This window comes from Oryza glaberrima, chromosome 9, assembly GCF_000147395.1.
Source record: "Oryza glaberrima chromosome 9, OglaRS2, whole genome shotgun sequence".
Classification (NCBI taxonomy): Eukaryota; Viridiplantae; Streptophyta; class Magnoliopsida; order Poales; family Poaceae; genus Oryza; species Oryza glaberrima.
In genome coordinates this window covers 20,938,703-20,956,321 of record NC_068334.1, presented here as the reverse complement: position 1 = coordinate 20,956,321, position 17,619 = coordinate 20,938,703, and the positions used below count along the sequence as shown (strand labels likewise).

Here is a 17,619-nt window from a genome sequence, read left to right as displayed (position 1 = left end):
TTTATCATTTTCGTTTTTTTTGTTTTTCTACATTCTGTAAAAAGTGATATCGATATTTATTTCAAGAGTACAATATCTCTTTCAGTTTCAACAATAAACAAACAAACAAATAAATTGACCAAAACTTTGTTTTTTTTTTGAGATAGACCAAACTTTTGTTGATAGGACATAAAATGGTCAAAGTTTCTCGAGAGAACATAAAATGGTCTTCTTCTCTTTGAGAGGAAAAACAGTTGTTCAAGTGGTTTGCGACTGCCTCCTTCCGACCTTCCCTACGAAGCATCGCACTCCCACGCGGCGCACGGCCTCCATCAGTCCACCACCCAAAGTGGATCTCGGCCACCCCCACCACCGCCCCGCCCGCTCGCCTCGCACCTCTCCGCCGCAGCCGCAGCCGCGAGCCAATCTCAACTCAACCAACCCAACCCAACCCCCTCCGCTTCCAGATCCCTCCACTCCACGCGTTGCCGCCTCCTCTCCAGATCTCGATCCCTCCCCCGCGGCCGCGGCCATGGCCGCCGCCGCCCTCCGTCTCGCCGTAATCGCGGTCGCGGTCGGGGCCCTGGTGTCGTCGTCGTCGTCGGCCGCCGTGTGCCCGCACGCCAACCACACCGCGCCCTTCGCCGCGGACTTCACCATGCTCCAGCACCAGCTCCGCGGCACGGTCCGCCTCGCCGACGACGGCTCCTGCGCGCTGCGCCTCACCCGCTTCGACCTCCTCGCCGCCTCCCCCTCCGCGCGCTTCTGGGCGGCGCGGGGGGACTCCCTCGCCGACCTCGCCGCGGGCCGCGCCTTCTCGCCCCACCCGCTCAACTCCACCTTCCGCAACGCCACCCTCCTGCTCCCCTTCTCCGCCCCGCTCCCGCCCCTCCTCGCGCTCTTCGACCCCGACACTTCCTCCGACCTCGGCCACGTCTTCCTCCCCGTCTCCGCCTCCGCCTCCAACGCCACCGATGATTCCGGCGTCGCCTCGCCCTCGCCGTCGCCGGAGCCTGTTCCTACCATGTTCGACAACTGCCTCCCTCTCGCCGAGAACAAGTACCGTCTCCGTTGGACGCTCAACGCCTCCGCCGGCACAGTCGAGATCGGCCTCGAGGCCGCCGTGGGCTCCGAGTACTACATGGCGTTCGGGTGGGCTGATCCCAAGGCCAATTCTCCCGCCATGATCCATTCTGATGTTGTCGTCGCCGGATTCACCGAGGAAGGTATGCCATTCGCCGAGGACTACTACATAACCGACTACAGCGAGTGCACGCTGGGGACCGATGAATCGCCGGTATCTGGTGTGTGCCCTGACAAGGTTTATGATGAGGGGAAGAATGATTCCATGCTGGTGTACGGTCACCGGCGGGATGGAGTGTCTTTTGTGAGGTATCAGAGGAAGCTTGACACTGGGGATACCAAGTATGATGTGCTGGTGAGTGCCACGGAGGAGATGGCGGTTGTCTGGGCCATTGGGAAGCTGCGGCCGCCGGATACTCTGAGGCCACACTACCTCCCGCAGAACCATGGGGGGCCGAGGGACACAACCTATGGGTTTGCAAGGGTGAATTTGTCGGAAACGGTGGACAGCTGCAACGGACCATTGGATGCTGACAACAAGGAGGATCAGGAGAGGATCATCGCGGATGCAAAGACACCCCTGGTGGTGACATCTGCTCCAGCCGTCCGCTACCCAAACCCACCAAACCCTGACAAGGTGATTTACATCAACAAGAAGGAGGCTCCTCTGCTGAAGGTTGAGAGAGGTGTGCCAGTGAAGTTCTCAGTGCAGGCTGGGCATGATGTTGCACTTTACATCACGTCGGATCCAATTGGGGGGAATGCTACACTGCGGAATAAAACAGAGGTCATATATGCTGGCAGCCGGGATGCTCATGGTGTACCAGCAACTCCTACAGAGCTGCTTTGGCTGCCTGATCGGAATACACCTGATCTAGTCTACTACCAGTCATTGTATGAACCGAAGATGGGTTGGAAAGTTCAAGTTGTTGATGGAGGCCTTAGTGACATGTATAATAGCAGCGTCCTTTTGGATGATCAGCAGGTTACTCTGTTCTGGACTCTGTCCCATGATTCTATATCTATAGCAGCTCGAGGTGAGAAGAAAAGTGGGTACCTTGCTGTTGGGTTTGGGAGTGGCATGCTGAACAGTTATGCTTATGTTGGCTGGGTTGGCAATGATGGAGTTGGGCGAGTCAAGAGTTACTGGATTGATGGAAAGAGTGCAGCGGGCATCCACCCAACATCTGAGAACTTAACCTACGTCAGGTGTAGGTCAGAAAATGGCATTATTACATTTGAGTTTACTCGTCCTCTTAAGCCTTCCTGTAGTGGAAGGGTAGAGTGTAAGAACATTATTGATCCAACCACGCCCCTTAAGGTCGTTTGGGCTATGGGTGCAAGCTGGTCAGGTAACAGTCTTACAGATAGTAACATGCATTCTATCACAAGCAGTCGCCCCATACGTGTGCTTTTGTTGAGAGGTTCTGCTGAGGCAGAACAGGACTTGCGTCCTGTTCTGGCTGTTCATGGGTTTATGATGTTTGTTGCCTGGGGCATCTTGCTTCCTGGTGGAATACTGGCTGCCCGGTATTTGAAGAACTTGAAAGGTGACGGGTGGTACCAAATACATGTCTATCTGCAATACTCAGGAATTGCTATAATGTTCCTTGGTGTCCTTTTCGCTGCAGCTGAACTCAGAGGTTTTTATGTCAGCTCAGTGCATGTTAAATTTGGTGTCACGGCTCTGCTGTTGGCAGGTCTTCAGCCACTAAATGCCTACTTCCGGCCCAAGAGACCAGCTAATGGGGAGGCTTCATCCTGGAATCGTGTCCTCTGGGAATACCTTCATGTTATCACAGGCAGGTCGGCAATCATAGTCGGAATTGTGGCACTTTTCACTGGAATGAAGCATTTAGGCCATAGGTATGATAGCGAGAATGTAGAGGAGCTCACTTGGGCCTTGATGCTGTGGGTGCTTTCTGCTATAGTTATAACACTTTACTTGGAGTATAAAGAGGTCAAACGGAGGAGCGGCGACACAAGCTCTAGAGGGCACTGGGTATTAGGTAACACCGAGGAAGACGATTCAGTTGATCTTTTGCATCCTGACAGTACAGACAGGAATTCAGAATCAAGTCCTTCTGGTGTGATGGAGGTCCAGCTTGAACCTCTTGCTAGATGACATATATCAACATATATTTATCCCCCAGAGTCAGATACAAATACACCAATTCCTATTTTCACATATATGGGTGAGATCCACAGGTCGTGATAATTTGCTGCTTCACAAGAATCTAGTATTTATATGGCAGGATGATGCCAGGCAACACAAGATCTCCAAACTGTCTTAAATTTCCTATTTACATTGTATAGTGTACATTTTTGACAAATAGACAGGCACAATTTATTACATTACCCAAGTGATTCTTTTTCAGTCAGTTTAGAGATAAGAGAGGGATGCTAGTTGAGGTGTTTATTTGCACATTCGCAGCATCATTAGCTGAGCTGTGTATTGAAGAGAATGCTAGAAACCATGTATCATATCCACTCTGAAGTCGGATACTATTCATTTTGAGAAGAGGCAAAGCGATTTTACACTATTATGGTTGTCTGTCTGTGTCCTGTGCTCTCTAGATACAGTACATCTGTCAAATACTTCATTCTCTCCATATTTGTTGGGAAATCCTAATTTTGTTGTTGCTGTTTTGTCCATCCTGTTTCTGATATGATTTTATATTAGTGGGCTTGTTGCCTGACTAAGCACAAAGCTAACATGTTAAACATTTGTTTTTAATGTTTGATTTCCCAAATAATATATGACTGTTTACTCCAGCTTTTCCAAAGCTTCGTCACCTGCCAACTCCTGATCATTAACCAGCTCAATGAAACGAAAACAATGCACCTCCAGAAGCAAATGAAGCCTTTGTGAGTTCCAGCCTTTTTTTTTTTTACCACCCGTCACACAAAGAACGTGATATTCCTTGTATGAGATGATGATAATTAAAGTTGTAGGTGGTATGACCTTAATTAGTTAACTAGTACTACTTGGTTTTAAATCGCTTTTTGTGAGATTCAGAGATGTAACCTTTTTTCAGTTGTTTCGCGTGTTCTTTGTGCGTACGAGTGGGCAGCTTCCCAACCGGGACACCACACGCCAAAAAAAAAGCGCTCCCTTTCTTCACGCTGAAACGCACCGTATCGGTCAACACTACAGTGGAAACGGGAATAAATAAAGTACTAATTCTCCTTCCATAATTAAATATACTTCCGTACTTGATGAAAAATTTGTGCCACACTGCCACTAGACCACTAGATTATTTATAGATAAACAAAATTCGTCCGAGCGAGCGACGTGCACGAACCAGATTACCAGACCAGAGTTCACGTTGGTTTCGTAGACGTATCACCAGGAGAGGCTGTCTGTTGGCTTGGCTGCTCCAGCAAGTCATCAATAATCATATCGTCGTCTTCTCTGGGAGACCCGGAGAGTGCAGTTTCCTCCCTAGCTGTCCGCGACTCCGCGACCGACGGCGGCGGCGGCGGCAGATGGAGAGGGACCAGCGCCGCGACGGCGACGGTGAGGGACGCCATCATCATGTCGTCCAGGTCCCAGCGTCAGGTTCGTCCTTTTCTTCTTCTTCTTCTTCTTCTCTGTTTTTTCCTTAATTGCAGAGCAAAATCTAGTGAGCTTTCTCCCTTGATTCTAGCAATTCTCATCGTCGGTGCGAACAATTCGTGCTAACCTGCGTAGTTTTAGGACAAAAGAAGGCCATGGCGCTACATTGCTTTGTGTGTACCTTCAATTGGGAAGGATTTTCTGAATTAGTTGGGAGTAGAGTATTACTGCTTCTTGAGCTTGATAGCTACTGTAAAAACTAACAACTCTTCAAAAAAAAAAGGCCTTATTTTTTCCCTTGAAGCTGACTCCCTTTGCAAATTGATGTCGCAGTCCTAATTCAACTCTTCTATTCTTGTTTCTTGATTTTGGAGACTCTGATGAGCCATGAGAATTGTTGAGGTTGTTGAAGTTGCAAGTTGAAGTTGTTGGGGGGCCATGAGAATTGTGTGCGTGTTTTTCCTGTAGCAGATTTTCGCCGTATTTTTTTTCTTATTTGTCTCCTGCATGCCGAAAGTTTTGCAGACTTGGAAACAAACACAAAAGAAGGTTTGTTTGGTTATACAATAATGTTATTACGCATGGTAATTGTCATGAAAAATTAATAAATATGGTGGGAAAACATTATTAAGTATGGTACAGTTGTAATATTGGAGTTCTTTAAAAAAATATTTATGGATTTCTGGGATCCAAACAACATCATTGTTGTTTAGCAATAATGAAATTTATTTTGTTGGATCATACTAGTACTGCAGAAATCTCTAGGCAATCAACCATTCACTCTGTTTTTATTTCTGGAGTTACTACCAAAACATTAATAAGTATGGTACAGTTATAATATTGGATTTTGTTTGTTTTTTTTAAAAAATAGTTTTGGATTTGTGGGATCCAAACAACATCATTATTGTTTAGCAATAATGAAATTTATTTTGTTGGATCATACTACTAGTACTGCAGAAATCTCTAGGCAATCAAAACCATTCACTCTGTTTTATTTCTGGAGTTACTACCACCAATCTAACCATGTTTCCAGATGTTAACACAACGTTATTGTTCAGCAAATACTCCTCTTCACCAAGCTGGAGCTGTAGACAGGATCTGAAATCTTCTGAATTTTATTTAGATAATTGAAATCTTCTGAATATTTGTCCCTGTCATGAACAGCAGCAGAAGTTGCAGCAATGGAGGAGACCTCGTCAGAGCCAGCAGATCGCTCTCTGCGTCAGAAGGCAGCAGCGATGGTTGCCTCCTCCATGGAGACGTACCGGAGCAAGCCCTTGTCCTTCTGGCTGCTGCTCGTCCTCAGCGCCGGCGCGATGCTCACGGCGTTCCCGGCGTCGAGCCTCCTGTCGCGGCTGTACTACAACAATGGCGGGCAGAGCAAGTGGATCCTGTCGTGGTCCGCGGTCGCCGGCTGGCCGCTGCCGGCGCTCCTCCTGCTGCCGTGCTACCTCGCCGGCAAGGCGGCGCCGACGCCGCTGTCGCCGAAGCTGTGCGCCTGGTACGCGCTGCTCGGCCTCCTGAGCGCCGCCGACAACCTCATGTACGCCTGGGCCTACGCCTACCTCCCGGCGTCCACGGCGTCGCTCGTCGCCGCGTCGTCGCTGGCGTTCTCGGCGCTGTTCGGCTGCGCCATCGCGAAGAACAGGATGCGGCTGTCGTCGCTGAACGCCGTCGTCGTCATAACCGCCGGCGTGGTGATCATCGCGCTGGACTCCGGGTCGGACAGGTACCCCGGGATCACGGGCAGGCAGTACGCGCTGGGGCTCGTCTGGGACGTGCTCGGGTCGGCGCTCCACGGCCTCATCTTCGCGCTGTCGGAGCTGGTGTTCGTCCGGGTCCTCGGCCGGAGGTCGTTCCACGTCGTGCTGGAGCAGCAGGCGATGGTGTCGCTCTGCGCCTTCGCGTTCACCACCGCCGGGCTCGCCGTGAGCGGCGGCGGCTTCCCGGCGATGCGGCGGGAGGCGGCGGCGTTCAGGCACGGCGAGGCGTCGTACGCGATGGTGATGGTGTGGTCGGCGGTGACGTTCCAGCTCGGGGTGCTGGGGGGCACCGGCGTGCTGTTCCTGGCGTCGACCGTCCTCGCCGGCGTGCTCAACGCCGTGAGGGTGCCGGTGACGAGCATCGCGGCGGTGATCTGGTTCCATGACCCCATGAGCGGCTTCAAGATCCTGTCTCTGGTCATCACCGTATGGGGGTTCGGCTCCTACATGGTTGGCCACTCCTCTACCAAGAAAGCATCCACAAATTGATGTACTCTTATTGTTCTTCTCCTGGAACATGAAAAATATGTGAACTGAGTATGTTCTTGTATTGACCAATGTTGCTGTGCTCTCATTCTCCTGAAAACATCCAGTGCGTTCTGCTTCTGCGCCAAATATTCGATCATCGTCCAGCAAGGACACGGAGAGGGATGAGTAGCGAGAGATGGACGTTGCAGGTGAAGAGGTTGGGGTTGGGGCATTGCGTCGAACAGCTGGCGGGCTGTTGGGCGCAAGGTGACCAGACTGCCTCCCATATGCGGCATATCACTAGGAGTGAAAACGGTACGGAAACGGACGGAAACCATCTTTATCGTTTTCGTTTTCATATTTTTTTCGGAGTCGGAATCGGAAACCCCGGATACGAAAACGGAATCTAATATTATCGAAACCGAAAACGGAGCGAAAACGAACCGGCGCGAATACGATAACGTAAATTTATCGAAATAAAAAACCCATCAAAGTGATAAATCCAATTGAAAGAGTAATGTTGTTGATAAATCCCAATGTAGGACAAAAAATATTCTTATGTAATTTTAGATTTGCATAACACATATTTTTTATAAAAATAACAGCCAAACACCATGGTATTCACTATTTAGTGCTTAAAAAAAGAATCCAGGGTATTTTAGTCACAAAATTTCTGGTAAATCCGAGAAAATTTCCGGAAAGTTTCGGACCGATTCCGAGTTCCGACGGAAACTGCCCTTATCATTTCCGATTTAGTTTCCAAGAAAATATTTCCGAATTCGTTTCCGTTTTCGAAAAAATTCCGACCGACAGATTCCATTTTCGAAAATAGGTCCGAATCCGGAAGTTTCCCTAATAGCATGCCGTTGTTCATAGTGTTAAGCCTAAGGCCTTGTTTAGTTTTCAAATAAATTTGCCAAAAAAACGTCACTTCGAATCTTTGGACACATGCATGGAGCATTAAATATAGATTAAAAAACTAATTGCACAGTTTATATAAATCGCGAGACGAATCTTTTGAACTTAATTAGTCTATAATTAGTCATAAGTACTATAATAACCCACATATGATTAGCCATAAGTGTTATAGTAAGCTACATGTGCTAATGACGAATTAATTAGGTTTAATAAATACGTCTCGCAATTTGATACCTCAGGAACTTAAAATTCCCTCAACATGATGTGGTAAGTTGAGGATGAGCTAGTGGAGAATTTCGGTTCAGAGATGACTGTCAGACCCTGGGACAAATCAAGGGACCTAGAGTGAACTTATTCTATTCCACAAAGGAGAATCGGGCCGCAATGTTAGGCAGCCCAGGTCAGGTCGCCGCCGCCGCCGCGTCGTCGTATCCTTCCTTCAACCAACCCTCGCCTCTAGGCAGACGCTTCGCAGAGGCAAAAGCTCGAACACATGGCGCGCGCCCTAGTCCGCCGGGCTCTCTCCCTCGCCGCCGCGGCCTCCTCCCCGGCGAAACCATCCTTCTCCACCGCCGTCGCGCCGCTGCGCTCCCCGATGGACGACCGCCTCCTCCGCCTCCTGCGCTCCGAGATCAACTACATCTCCGAACGCCGCCCTCCCTACCCGGTATCCTCTCATCCTACCGAGCCTATCCCCCATCTTAGCTCTCTCTCTCTCTCTGTGTGTGTGTCTTCTCTGATTCGCCGAGAAACGAATGCGTTGCAGCCGCCGAAGGCCTTCAAATCGTTCGGGGTGGAGGACCGCCCGGGGGAGCAGTGGGTGCGCCTCCGCGCCACCCGCGGTGCCCAGGACGAGGAGGTCAAGGTCGACGCCACCATGTTCGACGGCGCCGCCGCCCCGCCCCCAGACGCGCCCCTCTTCCGCCGCGTCGAGTCGCTCGAGCGCGGCCCGCGCCTCCACCTCAGCCTCATCGTCGAGGTCTCCCGGGCGGACCGCGTCCTCGGCTTCATCTGCTCCGCCTGGCACGACGAACTCGTCGTCCGCCACGTCCTCACTCTCCGGGACGCCGATGGCTCCAGCACCAGCAGCGGAGGCCGCGACTTCGTGTACGGAAGCTTTTGTGATTTTGCTCTCTGGTTTATGTGGTCTGTGATGATGTTCCTCTTCTGTGAATGATTCGCAGCAAGCTGGAGGCTAGGGAGAGGGAGTCGGTGAGGAAATTCTTGCAGGAGAGGGAGGTGGATGACGAGCTTGCTGAGTTCTTGCACGACTACATGGCGAACAAGGAAAAGATGGAGCTTCTCCGGTGGTTGAAGACTGTCGAATCATTCGTCGAGAAGTAGGCACAGGAGAAGCAGATAAATCAGGTGAGATTGTTAATTCGTCGTAGATACATTTAGAACTATGAGATTAAAGACACAGCATAGTTTTACAGTTAATAACTTGGAAGGGATGGGCAGGGAATCCAATCCCTTGGTTGGCTTGGCTTGGCTCCACGCTTTCGAGAAGAAGCACACAGACAAAATCACAGATACGAGTTCTTAACTCTTTGAGTGACCGAGCTCGAGCTAAAACCCTACTACAGTTAATGACTGAACCTATTTTCCTCCGCAATGCTTGTTGTAGTAAAGAAATGGTGAGGAGGTAAGAAATAGTTGCTGATCACTAGTAAGGAAAAATACAGTAATTTCATAGGTAGGGATTTTGAAACTTTAATTTTATTGATGTCTATGATGAGTTTAATCCAACTAGTCTAAATGGAGAAAGAGATTATAGATCAATAAAGTTATGGCTGTCAATTTTGCAGTCACCAGAAAATTTGGAGACCCTGAACATTTTGTCTTGGCTTCCTTTTCTGTTAGTTGAGTCATACGACCTGTAGACTGTAGAACAAGTGGTACTAGAGTAGGCAGGACATTCAATTATCAAGATTCTAAAAGGTGGCAAGGGCTATTGTGTTGTCACCTGCATTGCAGTGCTTACAGCCTTACATGGCATAGCTGGCCTATTGTGTGGCTTAAGCAGTACAAGGTTAGGATCCCGTTCCTTGTGCGGCCCTGTAAATCTTGTTTTAGAACATTGTTATTGATGCACTGAGGGTACTGAGTTACAGCCAGATGTTGGTTCTGAAGTTTCTTCCTATCAATCATACAGAGTATGGAACAGGCAGTTTCTTTCTGGTTTTTGGTGGATGAACATGCAGTTTCTTAGGTAGTGTATCTGTCAGAGTAACCCTTCTACACAGGCCAGTAGGTTACCATTGGTAATTTCTGGCAAGGCTAATAATCTATAAGTGACCTTCATCTATAAGTTCCCAATAGTTTCTAGTAAGGCGAGCATGGACATATTTAAGTGACCTTCGTCAATAAGCAGTTTACATCACTGGCATAGCTGGCATAATGTGGGCATAGCTGGCATATTGTGGCTCAAGCAGTACAAGGTTAGGAACTAGGATCCCTTTCCTTGTGTGCGACCTTGTAGACCTTATGTTAACATTGGTATTGATGTACTAAAGATACTAAGTTACAATCATATGTTGGTTCTGAGATTTCTTCCTATCAATATTCAATCATACTCTAGTATGCAACATGCAGTTTCTTTCTAGTTTTGGTGGATGAATATGCAGTCTCTTAAATAATGTATCTGTCAGAGTGTGAAACGATATTAACTCTTTCACCCAAGCCGGTAGGTTAGCATCGTTAATTTATAGCAAGGCCAACAATCCAATATGACGTCCAAGAGCATGGACATATTTAAGTGACCTTCATCAGTAAGCAGTTTACATTAACTGGAATGAGATTTGGTAACTATATGTGCCTGATCACCTCATTTACATTTTGGAGTGTCCTATTTCAAATCAAGTAGGAGCATCAACAATTAGTCTTGTTCATCCTTTTTATCAATTAATTACCCCTGAATTAACAATCAGTGTTGTCCATTTGTCATTGTAATTTGGTTTCCTGAAACCTTTGAAGTCTGAACTCCATTTTGCATTTGCAGGAGTTCCTTGCTGGTATCCGCATGACTCTGGACTTATTTCAAAGTTCAAACTATGGGAACTGAAAACAAATAGCGTCTGGGAAGTGATGATAAGAGCTGCTGTCCTACACACCATGTAAATTATCCACCTCAGTGGTTCAATCCCATTGTTCGTGCTGTATGACTCTAGTAATGAGCTGGGTTTTCAGCATATTCTGTGGTTCAATTCTAGTCACATTTGAGAAGATCACTAGGCACGCTCGTCTGATTATATTGGTGCTATGGAGCACTACCATTTGCTGTGGAATACAGACAATTCTTATGCGGTTGGTTGTATGGCAATTGCTCGCCTATTCATTTTTATTTTTAACAATATAAGTAGATCTCCTACTGTGCTTGTTTTGAATTGCTATTGGTTGTATTATCGCCGGTGGTGATTTGCTTGTGCCTGACGATAGCCTGATGTCTGGTAAGGCCACTCGAGCAATCTGCTTTCCTGATCAGATCAGGCGGTGGACGTCTCAGATCGATCTATAGCATATGAACTACTCCCTCCGATTATATTTTAATTGTCGTTTTGGACAATGACATGGTTTACAAAATATATCTCTGACCTTATTTTTCTATTATAATATATACAATAAATAAATGTATGTTTACTTTTATTACAGTGCTTTAAAAAACAAATCTATATATGTTGTTTTAGTTGTTTTAAACTAAATATTTTTAAAGTTATTAATGGTCAAAGTTATAAAAATTTGATCTCAACTATGTTCAAAATGTCAATTAATATAGAATAGGAGGGAGTATGCGTATTGGCGAATACATTTTGTTGGCGGAGGAGGTCAAGTCGTGGCGAACGACCACTCTCCGCAACAAACTCTATTATCTGGTTTCATGAAAATGGAGCAGCGGGCTTCCCCTGCTATTTCTGAATTGTAGAGTAGGGAAAAAAAATATTTCTGAAACAGAATTATAGATTAAATCAATATGTTAACACCAGGCTCCAAAGACAACTCTCTGAACGATCAAACAGAGTCCAACAAGAGCATGAACATATCCATTCAAGGCAAATCTAAAATGTAGACATGCAGTCATGCACAATAACCAAAATACATAACGGGCATGCTTTTCAACAGCTAGCTCTAATTAATTTATGCCCGGGCATTATTTTCAACAGCTCAACTTAATTTATAATAATTTATGCCCGGGCATGATTCTCAACAGCTCTAATTAATTTATGCCCGTTTAGTGCATGCATGGCTATTCCAAGTCCATAGGAATAACGCTGTCTTCAGTTTCGTCTTTAGTTCCCATACCAGATCCAGTATCCAGTTGCAATGGCTCATGCAAGTCAATAGGATTATCGCTCCTGCTGATTGTTTCACCCAGCCGCTTGTGAGGATATTGCATATGAAATTTCAAAGGTCTCTTCAGGTTTCCCTTTACACCTGCACCCAGTAAAACAGCAAAACAAAGGGCCCATGAGTTAGTGCATATAGCCTACACACAAATGTACCTAACCCTTCATCCCAAGCCCTATGAGAGTATGACAAAAAGAAAACCTACGAGAGCATCAACCAATTTAGTTCAAGAATGTTTAAAAAATGCAAGAGCACCTAAAATGGTCTTCTCTCTCTCCACTTTGTTGGGGGCAGAAAAATTGTTTCTGTTTTCATTTCTGACAATTTCTTTTAAAGGCTCACTTTGTTTATGTGTATGTTCTTGATATAGCGTGCATTGACAAGAAAATTTTCATATGAAGGCAATCTAGAATCCAAAATGCAGTTGCATTTGACTGGGTTTGTGTTCCACATAGCTTGCATGTCATGTGCTCTCTACATCTTGTCTGGAACTGTACTCTATAACTTGTCTAGAATCTCACCAAAGGCTGCTTCCATAATTAGAGAGGTAAAGAGTCTAGCGAGGTTCAAAATAATTCCAGCCTAAACTAACAAGTCCAACTAGCACTATAGCAGCAGCCACACAGGTTTAAAATACATCAGCAATCACAACATCGAATAACACAAAGTTAAGAACAGGCCAAGAATTAAGTAATCACCTGCAGCTGTAGTGAAATATTGGGAGATGGTAGACTGCGTGTACGCGTAATCAAAGTCGTCGATGATCCTCTCGGCATCATACACAGACACCGTTTGAAGCCTTTTGTTGGCCATGTCAACCGTCAACACCACCGCCTTCTTGTCAGAGGAGTCAACCTTGCCCATGACGTAGACAACATTAGCATCCGTCAAGCTGAGCGTAGGAAGAGCTAGCTGCAGCTTTGCCATGGCCGGGCGACCCTCCAGCTTAGGCAGGAGCTCGACGTTGCAACAAGTGGCGTCAACCGTGATGTCACTAGAAACTACCATGAAGCCCTTTTGCCAGTCCTTGTTGTCGTCCAGATGAGCCACCGGTTTGCTCCATGTGGACAGATCCCAGGACCAGCAATCAGTGTCTGAATCAAAGCAAGTACGCAGTCTGACAATGGTGAGAAGATCATTAACGATGGCAATGTCCCGGCAAAGCGATGAGGTCATTCGAGAGTTGGTGAGCTCTGGCGGCAGTGGCAGGTAACTTCCAGGACAGCCATGGGCGAGCACGTTGCAGATGTGGATTCCCCGCTTGAGATCAATGAAGGCCACTACTCCCTGTCCATCATCCAGAGTAATCACCTTGTTCGTGTTATAGACGATCATTTGACGCGGTGCCGTGAGCAACTGGGGTAGAAGGAGGCTCTCCAGGCTCCACTTGCCATCGCCATGGATGGACTCATAAAGGCAGAGTTTGTAGTGGCCATACAGACGATTGAGGTCCAGATCCAGAGAGCAGGCGTAGAAGCCGCCGCCGGCACGACGGAGGAGGGCAATGTTGTCGAGCGAACGCAGGTAGTCACTCTCTAAGCTGGCGGTGTCGACGTCGTCGGGGTCCCGGATAAGCGTGAGCGAAGGGCGGCCACCGGCGCGGTAGACGAGATCGTAGACTACCTCGCTGTAGAGGCGGAGGAAGACGAGGTCGCCGTTGACGCACCCGACGAGGGGCTCATTGGCGAAGATCCGGGCGGGGTCGCCGGTCGGGCACCAGGCGCAGATGTAGGAGACCTGCGGCGGTGGGGCAGTGAAGATGGTGATCTCGATTCGATGGCCGTTGCCGAGATCGGCCGCGGCGGTGGTGGCGTTCCGGCGGTCGGCGATGTAGGCGCGGACGTCGAGGAGGATCCATGGTAGAGGCTGGTGTGCGTCCAGAGGGTCCCCGCCATGGCAGGGCGGGCGCAGAGTGAGGTGCTCGGTTCTACTCCACATGTAGCGGCCGACGGTAGCCATGGCTTCGGCCCCTCCTCCCGCCGGCGATCGTCGTCCGCGCGGCCGGGCTAGCTTAAGTAGAGCAGAGTAGAGGAGTCGCAGTCGGAGACGACATGCAAATCGATCTCAGCAGTAGGAGTCGGAGTCGGAGACGACATTGGCGGCGACCGACGATCCCCACGATCTTCCGCCGCGTCGGGTCACTCGAGCATGGCATGGCCCGCGCATCCACCTCAGCGTCATCGTCGAGTTGAGGTCGATTGATTTTGCGCGCTGGTTTATGCGGTTTGTGAATTCTGTCTGCTGTGAATGATTCGCAGGAAGTTGGAAGTTGAAGAGATGGAATCGGTGAAGAAATTCTTGGAGGGGAGGGAGGTTGATGACGAACGAGCCGAGTTCTTGAAAACAGGTGAGTTTTATACAGTCTTAACTGACTGAGTTTGAGCTTGAGCCGTAATATGCAGCCAATTGACTGAACCTACTTTCCTGACATTTGCCTGACCACCTCATTCACATTTTTGGAATTGTCTATTTCAAATCAAGTAGGGGCATCAACAATTAGTCTTGTTCATCCTTTTTATCAATTCATTAACCCTGAATTAACAATCAGTGTTGCCCATTTGTTGTTGTAATTTGGTTTCCTGAAACCTTTGAAGTCTGAACTCCATTTTGCATTTGCAGGAGTTCCTTGCTGGTATCCGCATGACTTAATTGGGAACTACAAACAAATATACTCCAGGCCTTTTTATCAATTCATTAACCTTTGAAGAGCTGCTCTCCTACACACCGTGTAAATTATCCACCTCCCATTGTGGTTTTCAGCATATTCTGTGGTTCAATTGTAGCCACTTTTGAGAAAATCACTAAGCACGCTCATCCGATTATATTGGTGCTGTGGTGCACTACAATTTGTCGTGGAATACAGGCATTTCTTATGCGGTTGGTTGTATTGCAATTGCTCACCTATTCATTTTTTTACAATATAAATAGATCTCATGCATGTTATGCTTGTTCTGAATTGCTATCGGTTGTATTGTTTTTGTGTTGTTGCCGGTGATTTTGCTTGTGCCCGATGATAGCAAGATGTCTTGTAAGGCGACTCAAGCAATCTGTTTTCCTGATCAGATCAGGCGGTGGACGTCTTAGATCGGCATAATTGGCGAGCACAATTCGTTGGCGAAGGAGATAAGGGACTGTTTAGTTCGCGAAAGAAAATTTTAACGTGTCAGATCGGATATACGGACACACATTTGAAGTATTAAACGTAGACTAATAACAAAACAAATTACAGATTCCGCCTGAAACTGTGAGACAAATTTATTAAGCGTAATTAAGCCGTCATTAGCAAATTTATACTGTAGCAACACATTATCAAATCATGGCACAATTAGGCTTTAAATATTCATCTCGCAATTTACATGCAATCTATGTAAATTTTTTTTATATTTAGTACTTCATGCATGTGTCCAAACATTCGATATGACATGGTGAAAAATTTTTGTTTGGAAGCTAAACAAGGCCTAAGTCATGGTGAAAGACCACACTCCGCAACAAGCTCTATTTTCTGGTTTCATGAAAATGGAGCAGGGAGCTTCCCCTGCTATTTCAGAATTGTAGAGTACGAAAATATATTTTTGACACAGAATTATCGATGAAATCAATATGTTAACAGCACGCTCCAAAGACAAATGTCTGAACGATCAAATAGAGTCCATCAAGAGCATAAACATATCCATCAAGGAAAATCTAAAATGGAGGCATGCAATCATGCACAATAAACAAAATACATTACAAGGCATTATTTTTCAAACAGCTCTATATAGCATGATTTTCGACAGCTCTAATTTCTTTATAATAACTAGAAAACATGCCCGTGCGTTGCCACGGGTGTGTTATTTTAATATTATTGTTATACGGTTTAGCTAGTATGAATTTCACTTTGGAATTCGCTTAGATATTTTTTAAGAAAATCATGAACTGCAATTAAGAGTATGACTTTCATCTTAACTTAGCATACGAGTTTTTTAAAGGGATTTCTTATACGACATCTTTTATATTTCTAAAAGCAAACGAATTTAAAATCTGACTTAAACACGGATTTGTATTTTCAAAGCGAACGGACTAAAAAACTGACTCCAATACGGGTGACGTATCAAAATACCAGCAAAAACATGTTCAATTTTTCATCATTTCTGCCCAATTGTGATATGTAGTTTAGGATTTTAATTTATTTCAATGAATGTTATTTACAACCCGTTGCAACGCACGGGCATTTTCTTAATAAGAGGAGGTGATAAAGTGTAGAAAAACATAGTAGGAAATTTAATATGAATTTTCAAACATATGGATGTACTTATAATCAGCTTAGGAGAAAAAAAAATAGAGAGGATAAGCAGCATTGGTGATAAAGTGTAGAAAAACACAGTAGGAAATTACATATATTTCTGGTTTAGTATTAATTTCAAACATATGGACGTACTTTTCAAAAAAAATAATAATAAGAGGAGGTGATAAAGTGTAGAAAAACACAATAGTAAATTACATATATTGCTGGTTTAATATGAATTTCAAGATATGGGTGTACTTCTGAAAAAATATAATCACATAGTAGGAAATTTAATATGAATTTTCAAACATATGGATGTACTTATAATCAGCTTAGGAGAGAAAAAAATTGGAGAGGATAAGCAGCATTGGTGATAAAGTGTAGAAAAACACGGTAGGAAATTACATATATTTCTGGTTTAGTATTAATTTCAAACATATGGACGTACTTTTAAAAAAAATAATAACAAGAGGAGGTGATAAAGTGTAGAAAAACACAATAGTAAAGTACATATATTGCTGGTTTAATATGAATGTCAAAATATGGGTGTACTTTTGAAAAAATATAATCAGCTTTGGAGAATGGGTGTACTTTTGAAAAAATATAATCAGCTTTGGAGAGAAAAAGAAAAAATTGGAGAGGTTTTCATATGAATTTCAAAATATGGGTGTACTTTTGAAAAAATATAATCAGCTTTGGAGAATGGGTGTACTTTTGAAAAAAATACAATCAGCTTTGGAGAGAAAAAGAAAAAATTAGAGAGGATAAGCAGCATAAATTTGAGTGGTGATGGGAGTCAAACTCCCAACCTATAGGCCACAAGTTTCATCAGCTAACCAACTAAGAACATGGATGGTTGTGCCAGAATGTGTTGCTACACAGTATGAATATTGTTCAGTCAGTGAGGCCACATCAATCGGATTCCAACACGACCTGTAGACGGCCATATTGATTACGTTGAGCCATATGACCTGTAGACTGTACAAATAGTACTAGAGTAGGCAGGAAATTCAATTCCTTTGATAATTTTTTTTATCAAGATTCTAAAATATGGCAAGTGTTATTTGTGTTGTCACCTGCCTTACATGGCATAGCTGGCCTATTGTGTGGAGGTTACCCCATTCCTTTGTGCGGCCTTGTAGACCTTGTTTTATAGCATTGTTATTGATGCACTAAAGGTATACTGAGTTACAATCAGATGTTGGTTCTGAGGTTTCTTCCTATCAATCATACTCCAGTAT

General features: G+C 45.6%; 4 protein-coding genes across 9 annotated transcripts; 3 read left to right on the top strand and 1 right to left on the bottom strand.

Annotated features, from left to right (window-relative positions):
* The first annotated feature begins 255 nt into the window (after window positions 1-255).
* LOC127784302 (cytochrome b561, DM13 and DOMON domain-containing protein At5g54830-like) lies at window positions 256-3,605 on the top strand. The gene has a single exon (XM_052311514.1). It carries the CDS (start codon window positions 512-514, stop codon window positions 3,185-3,187), a length of 2,676 nt encoding a protein of 891 aa, XP_052167474.1. The 5' UTR covers window positions 256-511; the 3' UTR covers window positions 3,188-3,605.
* Window positions 3,606-4,405: 800 nt separating this feature from the next.
* Window positions 4,406-6,986, top strand: LOC127784304 (probable purine permease 5). Of its 2 annotated transcripts, none has more exons than XM_052311518.1 (2): window positions 4,406-4,624; window positions 5,789-6,986. In XM_052311518.1, the coding sequence occupies exons 1-2, from the start codon at window positions 4,552-4,554 to the stop codon at window positions 6,871-6,873; spliced, it is 1,158 nt and encodes a 385-aa protein (XP_052167478.1). In that variant the 5' UTR covers window positions 4,406-4,551; the 3' UTR covers window positions 6,874-6,986. The 2 variants fall into 2 exon arrangements, with proteins under 2 accessions (XP_052167478.1, XP_052167477.1); XM_052311517.1 differs by having other exon boundaries at window positions 4,407-4,624; window positions 5,786-6,985.
* Window positions 6,987-8,217: 1,231 nt separating this feature from the next.
* Window positions 8,218-14,760, top strand: LOC127784305 (uncharacterized protein At2g39795, mitochondrial). 5 transcript variants are annotated; one of them, XR_008019478.1, is made up of 5 exons: window positions 8,218-8,437; window positions 8,537-8,877; window positions 8,955-9,138; window positions 9,232-9,415; window positions 14,734-14,751. XR_008019478.1 is itself a non-coding variant. In XM_052311520.1 (4 exons), exons 1-3 carry the CDS (start codon window positions 8,264-8,266, stop codon window positions 9,112-9,114), a joined length of 675 nt encoding a protein of 224 aa, XP_052167480.1. In that variant the 5' UTR covers window positions 8,218-8,263; the 3' UTR covers window positions 9,115-9,138; window positions 14,734-14,760. The 5 variants fall into 5 exon arrangements, 2 of the variants coding, with proteins under 2 accessions (XP_052167480.1, XP_052167479.1); XR_008019477.1 differs by lacking the exon at window positions 14,734-14,751 and adding an exon at window positions 10,772-11,140; XR_008019479.1 differs by lacking the exon at window positions 14,734-14,751 and adding an exon at window positions 10,772-11,140 and having other exon boundaries at window positions 9,207-9,415.
* LOC127784303 (uncharacterized) lies at window positions 11,855-14,253 on the bottom strand. The gene is made up of 2 exons (XM_052311515.1): window positions 12,813-14,253; window positions 11,855-12,201 (listed from the first exon to the last, which is right to left on the bottom strand). The coding sequence occupies exons 1-2, from the start codon at window positions 14,071-14,073 to the stop codon at window positions 12,014-12,016; spliced, it is 1,449 nt and encodes a 482-aa protein (XP_052167475.1). The 5' UTR covers window positions 14,074-14,253; the 3' UTR covers window positions 11,855-12,013.
* Window positions 14,761-17,619: the final 2,859 nt, after the last annotated feature.